At 38.9% G+C, this 11,761-nt stretch overlaps 1 protein-coding gene across 2 annotated transcripts in view; it reads right to left on the bottom strand.

The window, feature by feature from the left end:
* Window positions 1-2,044: 2,044 nt before the first annotated feature.
* Window positions 2,045-11,761, bottom strand: part of LOC106583891 (homeobox protein Dlx3b) — an 11,970-nt gene continuing 2,253 nt past the window's right edge. Inside the window, exons 2-4 of one of the 2 annotated variants that reach the window (XM_014168519.3) lie at window positions 9,228-9,339; window positions 7,947-8,131; window positions 2,045-6,195 (exon numbers count right to left, since the gene is read on the bottom strand). In XM_014168519.3, coding sequence (XP_014023994.3) covers window positions 5,875-6,195; window positions 7,947-8,131; window positions 9,228-9,339 — 618 coding nt within the window. In that variant the 3' untranslated portion in view covers window positions 2,045-5,874. The remainder of the gene's footprint in view (window positions 6,196-7,946; window positions 8,132-9,227; window positions 9,340-11,761) is intronic. The other variant, XM_014168518.3, reaches the window with a different exon arrangement.

Genomic DNA, 11,761 nt, shown 5'->3' with positions numbered 1-11,761 from the left:
CCAGTTAATCCAATACCAAAACATGTAAGATACATGTTTCAAAATTGTCCTTTGAATGTAGTATGCTACAGTACTGTAAATTACAGTACATTACACTGTTTTACATTAGGCTATACACTTGCACTACCCATTAAAATTGACTGAACATCAAATTTCCATAATTTCTATCCCTTGTGTGATCAAAAGTGTGATCATTGAAGACATCTTTCACAATGTAATCAAATCAAAGAAATTAAAGAAACAATCTTTAGCAGGCACTAGTTTGCATCAAGCCTGTCTTGAGCATTTGGCCATAGGTTTTGATCGAAACGGCAGTAAATATCCTCATTATTCATGTACCTTCGGAAAAACCTTTCGGTCTAAATTGGTCTGGATTGGAATCATTGCATGCCTCCTCTATGGCCTGAAGGAGGGTGGTACGCTCATGGGGATGGCAATCATACATCTTCCATCTGTATTGTAATCATGTATTGTAATTTGCAGTGGTCCTGTATGTGGCTCAGTTCATTAAAGCATGGCACTAGCAACACCAGAATTGTGTGTTTGAGTCTCACAGGGGTCACGTACCAAAATGTGTGGACTGTGTCTGCTGCTTAAATGGCATAAATTACAGTACTCGCTTACAGAAAAATCACATGATTTCAAGTTTTCCACATGCAACATTTTATTTTTAATCTGAAATTTGACATGTGAAATAATGTGAAACTGTGTGGTTTTGGAACACTTCACGTGATGATATTTTATATGAAGTTTCACATGTGGATATTTTTCATGAGATTTCACAGGTGATGCCCTGCAAGCAAAAATGTGTGATTAGGATGTCTCCGGAACGTCACGCAGTCGCAGTGTTTTCAACTGACATATTAGACACACTTTGGCTGTCACACCCTGATCTGTTTCACCTGTCTTTGTGATTGTCTCCACCCCTCTCCAGGTGTCACCCATCTTCCCCATTATCCCCTGTGTATTTATATCTGTGTTCTCTGTCTGTTGCCAGTTCATATTGTTCGTCAAGCCTACTAGCGTTGTTTCCCTTGCGCCTGTCTGCTATAGTTCCTGTTTTCTTGTTTCTCAGTTTTGACCATTCATGCCTGCCCTGAGCTTGCCTGCCGCCCTGTACCTTTTCCCCACCTATCTGGATTACTGACCTCTGCCTGACCTGAGCCTGCCTGCCGTCCTTTGCCCTACTTATCTGGATTACTGACCTCTGCCTGCCCTTGACCTGTCATTTTGCCTGCCCCTGACCTGTCCTTTTGCCTGCCCCTGTTCAAATAATAAACTTTTATTATTTCGACACTGGGTCTTACCTTAAACGTGATATTGACATACATGATTACATTGTGAATGTTTATTTATACAATAATTATTATTCAACATGTCCTCACCTGGGATTTAAACTCACAACCTCTAGGTTCATGGCATTCCGATCTTCCTGCTATGCCACCATGTGTGTCAATAACTGATTTCACCTGTATTCCCACACTCTGGACTTCAAAGTAAATCTCAGTTTTGTTACAAATACACACAAAAAAACGATTATATGTATCATAGTTATTCAGGAGTAACATTAAAACAGAATAATATACCCCACCAACATTAGACAACTATACAGAAAACCCTGAAATTGCTGAAAGAAGTAAATTATATCAATGATGAGAGAATAGTCAGATTAACTGATAACTAAAATAGCAGTGCAGATGACACTCTTCTGCTAAGTGCAGAAATGTATTATAGGTAATGGATATGTATGGGACTTCTGAGAATTCTACAGACTTTCTGGCACAGCAGAAAGATCAGTGTACCCCATATCCAGAGGTTGTGAGCTTAAAATCCAGGTGGGCTTTGTCAGTACTAAGGGATCATGTCAAATGTAATCATATTGAGTAAAGATGTTTACACTATTTTAGCTGAACAGTTACCTGAACACTTACCTTAAAACCCCCATACCATTTAATTACTTCCCTTACAAACAAACACTTGTGAAATAGCTGTTTTCACATTGAGCTGAAATTTTCACGTGAAAACAAAAAGACACACGACGTCAGTTGTTCACATGTATTTAATGTAGAGTTCACATATTAACACCACCTTTTCACATCTGAAGAGAATAATAGTTGTTAAAATGTACCACATGCTTGTGAAAATTGCACCAAAGCGAAAAAACAACTGTAGTTATGTTAGATGTATCATGATATTTTTCATACAAAGGTTCCTTTTGAAAAGTTAAGGATCAACTGTATTTGGCGTCTCATGGGTTAAGTATGTAAGGCAAATAGATAAACTATCTGGCTGAGTCAGTGAGGAGCACATGCCCTGGTTTTAGGAAGAGCTGCCTGCGTGTGAAGAGACTGGGAGGTGACAGGCAAGCAGACACACTGGAGTCTCTGGATTTTAATAGCACACTGCTGAGAGAGAGAGAGAGAGAGAGAGAGAGAGACTCAGTTAAGGAGTGGGAGAAAGACAGTTGGAAAGAAAAAGAGATGAGAAGACTGTGACGAAATAACTGTCCATCTCCCAGAATCCTTGCTTGCTTCAGCCGCTCGCATACCGACCAAGAGTACCAACAGTTTACCTAATGACGGGAAAAGAAGAAAGGAAAAGGAGAAAATAGAGATAGATCGACATCCAAGACTCAGAGAAAAGGGTGATATTGAGTTTATATTTCCTTTACCTGATACGTTATTCAATGTGTGCTTACTTTAAAGTCATGTATTATACTTTATGTTGTAGGAGGTTCAAGCCTGGGGTTGAGTATAGCTATAAAGTATGGTTTATGAGAGGTGCATCCCAATGCATTGCTGCACCAAAAAATAATTTAGAACAGCACTGCCTGCACTGCTGTGATGGGGAGAAGAAAATAATTCAGTCTGGAAAATTAAAGAGATAACAAATACATTACTATCTAAAAAAATAAGAAAACATATTAGAGGTATATTGTGAAAATCTAAATTTGCATAGTGGAATTCAATAATTAAAATGGCTGTATATTGTTAACCTTACAATAGCAGTTCAAAGGCCAAGTTGTCAGCTGTGCCCAGCTAGTGAGAATGCACAGATCCAGTCTTCAACATCAACTAAAATTGATAGGGATTACCTTTCTTTTAAGTGACTTACTACAGGCAGATTCATGATTCTCTGCCATCTTCCTTTGATCCAAGCCAGCTGAATTTCTTTGATGTTGATAGCCAATCATTGGGGTAAGAGTCATTGAAGGATGGATCCTGACAATCACTCCTGCTTTCATTTTCCTTTTATTATCCAAGAGCTGGAATTACTTTTCAGTTTGAAGTGTATAAAATTCGCTATAGAAGTTACTTTACCTTTATGCTGGAAATCTGTGCCGATCTAGCCCTACTTGGACTGGATTGGTTTTCACTTGAATGGCACAAGATGGTGTCACAGGCTTTGATGAATATAAATACCTTTTAGGTCCTTCAATTCAAGGTCATGTTTTCCATGATGTCACTGTGCTCTTTGACAAACATCAACAACAACAAAACTAAATTAAATAGTTAAAGATAATATGTATGTCACCCTGATCCAGTACTGTCCTTACTATCATATACAATGCTCAAAAAAATAAAGGGAACACTTAAACAACACAATGTAACTCCAAGTCAATCACACTTCTGTGAAATCAAACTGTCCACTTAGGAAGCAACACTGATTGACAATAAATTTCACATGCTGTTGTGCAAATGGAATAGACAACAGGTGGAAATTATAGGCAATAAGCAAGACACCCCCAATAAAGGAGTGGTTCTGCAGGTGGAGACCACAGACCACTTCTCAGTTCCTATGCTTCCTGGCTGATGTTTTGGTCACTTTTGAATGCTGGTGGTGCTTTCACTCTAGTGGTAGCATGAGACGGAGTCTACAACCCACACAAGTGGCTCAGGTAGTGCAGCTCATCCAGGATGGCACATCAATGCGAGCTGTGGCAAGAAGGTTTGCTGTGTCTGTCAGCGTAGTGTCCAGAGCATGGAGGCGCTACCAGGAGACAGGCCAGTACATCAGGAGACGTGGAGGAGGCCGTAGGAGGGCAACAACCCAGCAGCAGGACCGCTACCTCCGCCTTTGTGCAAGGAGGAGCAGGAGGAGCACTGCCAGAGCCCTGCAAAATTACCTCCAGCAGGCCACAAATGTGCATGCGTCTGCTCAAACGGTCAGAAACAGACTCCACGAGGGTGGTATGAGGGCCCGACGTTCACAGGTGGGGGTTGTGCTTACAGCCCAACACCGTGCAGGACGTTTGGCATTTGCCAGAGAACACCAAGATTGGCAAATTCGCCACTGGCGCCCTGTGCTCTTCACAGATGAAAGCCGGTTCACACTGAGCACATGTGACAGACGTGACAGAGTCTGGAGACGCCGTGGAGAACGTTCTGCTGCCTGCAACATCCTCCAGCATGACCGGTCTGAATCCAATTGAGCACATCTGGGACATCATGTCTCGCTCCATCCACCAACGCCACGTTGCACCACAGACTGTCCAGGAGTTGGCGGATGCTTTAGTCCAGGTCTGGGAGGAGATCCCTCAGGAGACCATCCGCCACCTCATCAGGAGCATGCCCAGGCGTTGTAGGGAGGTCATACAGGCACGTGGAGGCCACACACACTACTGAGCCTCATTTTGACTTGTTTTAAGGACATTACATCAAAGTTGGATCAGCCTGTAGTGTGGTTTTCCACTTTCATTTTGAGTGTGACTCCAAATCCAGACCTCCATGGGTTGATAAATTGGATTTCCATTGATTATTTTTGTGTGATTTTGTTGTCAGCACATTCAACTATGTAAAGAAAAAAGTATTTAATAAGATTATTTCTTTCATTCAGATCTAGGATGTGTTGTTTAAGTGTTCCCTTTATTTTTTTGAGCAGTGTATAATTTCTTCCATTCCATTTTGTCCTTACAACTGTTTCATTGGATCATTTGTATAAAGAAGTCTATGGAAACAAGATTTGAATGTTATCTCAAGGGGTAATTTACATCTCTGTGTGTTTATGTGTGTAAATATTACATAATTGCAATTGGTGTAAATAGAATTAATAAAAACAAAAACTTTATTATTCACTCAAAAGACTAACTATAAAATATGTGTTTCTCAGGCACCAGTGTCACAATTCAATTTTTTAAGTTCTCACATTGAAGTTCTATTAACATATCAATAGAGTATAAAATAGGCTACATTATAAATAACAACCTGAGTTTATGGCTTTTACCAAAAATCTATTGCAAATGCAAAGTACCAAATACACGTTTTTATTTCTTATAGTTCTCTGCAACTTCCAAGAGATGTTTCGTTTTGAACCATTGTGTAATAAAATGTTGTATGGCTCAATATGTGAATTGAGCCTTAATTACATCTATATAAATGCAAGAAATGGCAAGTATAATTTATGAATGTATGAAAATGGTACACACTACTTCCATGTATCTGTGGGTGTTTCATATTGTGAAGAAACAAAGGGTGTTGAATGCACTGACAGTATATATTTAAAAGAATATGTTCAGTTAATGGTCCCACAGTGGGCCACTATAAAGGAAAGTGCCACCAAATTGGCTGCTATTCCATCCATTCTCATATCAAATCTCTCCAACAGAGTGAAATGAGCAACTGATAATATTAGCAACTTATCACTCTAAACATCCATCTAAACAGAACATGGATTTGTCCATTATTTTTGTATACAGTTCCTCTGTTTTGAATCCAAAAGGAACAACAGAGACAACAAGTCCTTGTGCATGTTTCCCAACTTGTCCGTGAACTTCAGCCCTCTGTATTGGCACACAAATCCCATCACAGCCCTCTAGGCTTTATTCCAATGAGCGGCCATCTTGTTGGACCACAGTTTGTACCGATACGTTTTGTATTAGTACACCGCCCCCATATTCTTTGGTGGTGTTGTGTGCTGAAGAACCAGTCCTGAGTGCTGTGAGCGTGACTGTGAGGTCTGTTGATACCAGTGATGAGTGTAGTCCTCCACATAACATAGAGAGGAGCTGAGGGAGGGCTGGGGAGCCTGCTCTCTTGTGGCAGGGTCTGTGGGTACACTACTGTCCCAAATGGCCAGTGACGGGGGTGAATTGCAGGACATAGAGTCACTGGCTCCTGGGCTGTGGTCCAGTGGAACTTCCCCGTTTGTGTACAGCTTCTTGAATTTGGAACGCCGATTCTGGAACCAGATCTTGACCTGGAAGAAAAAATATTTGAGCTACAGGTTGTTTGGGATGTTTGTACCAGAAAATGTGAAGGTATGAGTTAAAAATGTATTATCTAGCAAAGTGTTGTAATTTCATATTGACACCCTAAGCCTTATTAGAATAGAATATAACTAATTATGTTGCATTGAAATTTGGAATCCAGATGCAAACTTAGATCCATAAATGAAGCTATCAATGATCAGATATGAAAACAAACAGGAAGAGGTTAATAAACCCGGTGGTTTGACATAATATAAACAATACTGCTTTTTTTAATCGCTTTGGTACAATTTTTACAAGTATGTGGTGAATTGTAAGATAAATGTTTCAAATTTGCCCTTTGAATCTAGTATGCTCCAGTACTATAAATAACAGTACATGACACTGTTTCGACATTAAGCTATACACTTGCACTACCATAATATAATATAATTTCCATCATTTCTATCCCAGGTGTGATCAAAGGTATGATGATTGAAGACATCTTTCACAATGTAATGAAATTAAAGAAACATACATTTTAGCAGACACTAGTTTGCATTAAGCCTGTCTTGAGCATTTGGCCATAGGTTCTCATCAAATTTGCAGTAATTATCCTCATTGTTCATGTACCTGGGGAAAACCTTTTGTCATGGCAAACTTCATTTTGGATACATGTTTATTGAATAGGGGATGCATTTATTTCTTGTTTTGGACTTTCTGGATTATTTGTGCATTGGTATTGTATTGATATTGTATTGATATTGTATTACTGCACCGTAGGAGCTAGAAACACAAGCATTTCATGCAACTGCTGAAACATTAGCTAATCTGTGCACGTGACCAAAAAACTTTGAATTGTTACATACAGTACATCTCTGATCAGATTTTTTTTTCTTACTGTGAAGTAAAATCATAGTAGTACATTCGAGTATATATCACATTTTATATGTTACAGACATACATATTAAAAAGTAATTCTCAAAATCTGTAGTAGACAAACCAGTTTACGTGTACAATCTATAGGTTTACCAAACGTTTAAATGATCATCAATTAAGAACAGTCAGATTAAGTAATAGTAACATGTCTTTTAACAAAAGAAAAGAGAATCATATCAAAAGTAATGTGACTATTGCATTGTGAAAGGAAATTACTTTATATGAACATGTATTGCAATGTGAAACATGTATTTCTAGATGAAACACTGTTTAAGTTGGGCTCCCGAGTGGCGCAGCGGTCTAAGGCACTGCATCTCAGTGCAAGAGGTGTCACTACAGTCCCTGGTTTGAATCCAGGCTGTATCACATCCGGCCGTGATTGGAAGTACCAAAGAGCGGCGCACAATTGGCCCAGCATCGTCTGGGTTTGGCTGGGGTGGGCCGTCAATGTAAATAAGAATTTGTTCTTAACTGACTTGCCTACTTAAGTTAAAAAAATAAAATAATTCAGTTTGGTGAAAAAGTGACTATGATTTTGTATGTTGTACTAAGTCAATTGAACATGTGCTAAGAGTTTAAAACAACTGCCTTTTTGATTATCTGTTTTGCGTTTTGTACTAAGAGTTGTGAAAATGTACCACATACTTTTGAAAATTAAAAGCGATAAAAACATATAACATCTCAAATGATTCACTAAGTGTAGAATTACAGTATGCAAAAAGATGCCAGTATAGTTCATGGTTTTATTAGACAAAAGAACATAAATCATAGAGATATAAATCTCTCAACAGCGTGTCATAACAGTGGTATGTGGCTTCCTCACCTGTGTTTGTGTCACGCCGAGATGAGCCGCTAGTTCGGCTCTCTCAGGAAGAGACAAATACTGAGCTCCCTGGAAGCGATGTTGCAACGCAGCGAGCTGGTAACTCGAATATATGGTGCGAGGTTTTCTGATTTTTCTAGGCTTTCCGTTGACCATTCTCACCTCAGGCTCTGGTTCCTCTTTCACTAAAAAATTAAAAATGACAACAGAGCATTAGTAGGCTAAAGGACTTGAGGGGCTCATACATTTACACTAGACCTACAGAGGGCTTCAACAGCATATGCCTACAGAAAAAAAAGTATTATGATAACAGATGAATTAATTAATGATATTTCATTAAGTCAACATCAATTAAAGAAAATATGATTATGCCTTACATTTTTTAACCAGTTCTGAAATAGGCTTTTACTCAATAGCCTAAACAGGGTTTGGTGCACAAAATGTCTCTGTCCAAGATATTACAATGCTCTCACACTATTATGGGATATGTCACTAATGAGAGAAGATGATTGGTGCATCGAGTATATAGGCTATTTAGCCTTCATGTATTGTTTGTGGTGTTTTCACATGGAGTGATCAAGTCAAAACTCTAAGACAGGCTATTGAGCCAAAAAGCAATGTGTGCCAGACTGACATGTCGTGAAAACTGATGTTGATGCATGTGGCTTTGGGCTTAGCCCCGGGCCAATTTCGAAGAGAAAGATTCTTCCTGGAATGTCAATGCTACCAGCTAAACGGTATGTTATAGGGCTGGATACCTAAACATTGTTAACAACACAAAAATTACCAATGACAACACCATAGCAGTTCTCTCTCAACTGTGAAGGTTTCAGCTGCTTTTCAAAACCAATTTTGGGAAAAATAAGGAAACCTTTTGCGTTTATAGAGTAGGCTATATTTTCATTTGCATTCTAGGCCATATGAACAATGTATATTATTTAAGAGCTTAATAGCATAGTGTGTTATTGCAAAACAATCAAAGTAGACTAGGCCCAATGGGTCATTTGAATTGTAGGATAAAAATTATATAATACACTATTCCCTGGGAGCTCATCTTAAAGGTCATGAACAGTCAAAATCATGTATTTCATGAAATTGGATGATATTTGGATGAAACCAGATCAAAGTATGATGACCAATGTATGAAAAGTATGACTGTTGCTTCTACATTGATCAAGTTGGTTCATAAAGTTACTGGTCCCCTCCCCCATGTCAAACACTTGGATTCAGGAGGCGGGATTATTAAGGGGATAGGGTATCATCACCTTAATTTTCTCTTACCTAATTTAAATAAGTACCGCCTTGTAACCAACATCGGAGAAGGCGTGGTTGCAAATGGGCATGTGTAACAGTATAGCTTCCGTCCCTCTCCTCGCCTCGAACCAGGGACCCTCTGCACACATAAACAACAGCCACCCTTGAAGCATCGTTACCCATCGCTCCACAAAAGACACAGCCCTTGCAGAGCAAGGGGAACAACTACTTCAAGGTCTCAGAGCGAGTGAAGTCACTGATTGAAACGCTATTAGCGTGCACCCCACTAACCATTTCACATTGGTTACACTCAGCCCCCTTTTGACCTCCTCCTTTTCCACAGCAACCAGTGATCCGGGTCAACAGCATCAATGTAACAGTTTTGCTTCCGTCCCTCTCCTCGCCCCTACCTGGGCTCAAACCAGGGACCCTCTGCACAAATCAACAACAGCCACCCTCGAAGCATCGTTACCCATTGCTCAAACCAGGGACCCCCTGCAGAGCAAGGGGAACAACTACTTCAAGGTCTCAGAGCAAGAGACGTCACTGATTGAAACGCTATTAGCGCGCACCCCGCTAACTAGCTAGTCATTTCACATCGGTTACACATGGTTTATATAGCTACTTTACTGTGCCAACATTTGGTGGTAGGGTATCAGCAAATATAATTAAAAGTTTGCCATTGATGAATATGGCAAAGATACTTTCATGTTTACACTTTCATCTGTGTCTGGCGTTAGCTAACTACTGGTTAGCTAGGTCTTCAGCCATTATGGAACAAAAGGGAGGGAAGGGTCGTTCAAAACTCTGACGCAGTTGTCAAGTCAAGACATTCGTTAGTGCTGCTGGGAACCGCATCACAAGAGACATGCCAAACGGGAAATGTATAAAACATTTTTGACATCATTGATGCAATTTCAATGTTGTTTGAGTTGTTTTGTATATCACCAAATTTGCTTGAGATGATTTTACTGCAACACTGCTCAGTGCAACCAAGTTGCTTGAGAGCTCATGAATATATGTTCCCCGCCTACTCGCCTGTCTTTTCAAACTTCCTAGTGGTTAGCTATGAGCGAAAAAAGTAATTTCTCTCATATTTTGAGAATTTCTATCCAAAACGAATATTATGGATGATATTTTAGTCACTCAAAAGGCTATTTTACATGGGAATCAGAATGACTTTGGTACCTTTAAGAATTGTTTTACAAAAATACAAATGGGGTAGGATTTAGCTAATTTTCTTTTAATTACAAGTTGTCACATATCACATGTTGTTAGCTTTGCAGCCTACAAAGCAGAATAGCAAAAAAATATGTTTTTGCATAGCATATCCTTAAAGATTTTTTTTATCACGTGAAGTAAATATGATAACATGTGAAACGAGTAAAAGCAACACATAACATGAAAGTACACATGTGAAAACATTTCAGCACATTTGAAAACATATTATATGAAATAAATCTGACAATACGGGGAGGCAAAATTTCAACATGCAATACCATGAAACTACACGTGACAACATTTGAAAGAATCTGCAATTCACATGTGAAGTGAAAACATTCCTCACATGTAAAAGGGTGGTGTTAAAATGTGAACTCTATATTGAATACATGTGAACATTTCAACATCTGACCTCAAGTGTCTCTTTTGTTTTCACATGTGAAAATTTCAGAGCAACATGTGAAAACAGTTATTTCACATGTGAAACTACAAATGTCAGATGTTTTTTTTTTTGTATGGGAAGTAATGCAATGGTATGGGGATTTTAAATCTGGAATCCTTATTTACTACATATATGTTTGAACTTTAATGACCAATTAATGATATATACCCATTGATTCTTGTATAATACAACTTATAAAGGCCTCATGAGCTTAGATCAACTGTCGTACCCCATCAGAACCCAAAATACAAGCTTGTTTTACTCCAATGTTTGTAAACAATGTAAATGTAAAAACAACTGTATGGCCTGAAAATATGGTTAAAACTATAATTGTGATATCATGGATCAATAGCTCTGTCTATGAATTTGAGAGTGGTTACATTTCTCCAGGCCAATCTCTCAACATTTGTACACTTACTACTGACTTATCAACATGGCCCCACCTGGGATTTGAACTACACACCCTGGGTTGTGCTGTTCTTTCTGCTGTGCCACAGTCGCCTACAGATTAATTAGGATGGGTATCATTTGTAGAACGTTCCAACAGGAATCTGTTCCAAAAGCTTCGTAAAGTACAAGGTTGCCAACAAACAACGCATACAAAGTAGCATGATCAATTCAACTAGTTGACGAATAGGCATCAACTCAACACGTAGCTTATTCTTAATGTTTGTCCATAGGCTACCAGAGTGAGGACATATATATTTCGGAGTGAATGTAATGAGTGTAAAACTGAATAGTCAACCACTCCCTACCCTGTATCTTATTTTGCCACTATACAACTTTGTATGCGTTGTTTGTTGGCAACCTTGTTATCTATTACGTTTTTGGAACAGATTCCTGTTGGAACGTTCCACAAATTATACCAACCCGATTAATTACCATAATACATCTCTGC

This window comes from Salmo salar, chromosome 23, assembly GCF_965601325.2.
Source record: "Salmo salar chromosome 23, fSalSal1, whole genome shotgun sequence".
Taxonomy (NCBI): Eukaryota; Metazoa; Chordata; class Actinopteri; order Salmoniformes; family Salmonidae; genus Salmo; species Salmo salar.
The sequence above is the reverse complement of the archived record's forward strand: the minus strand, read 5'-3'. Positions and strand labels throughout refer to the sequence as shown.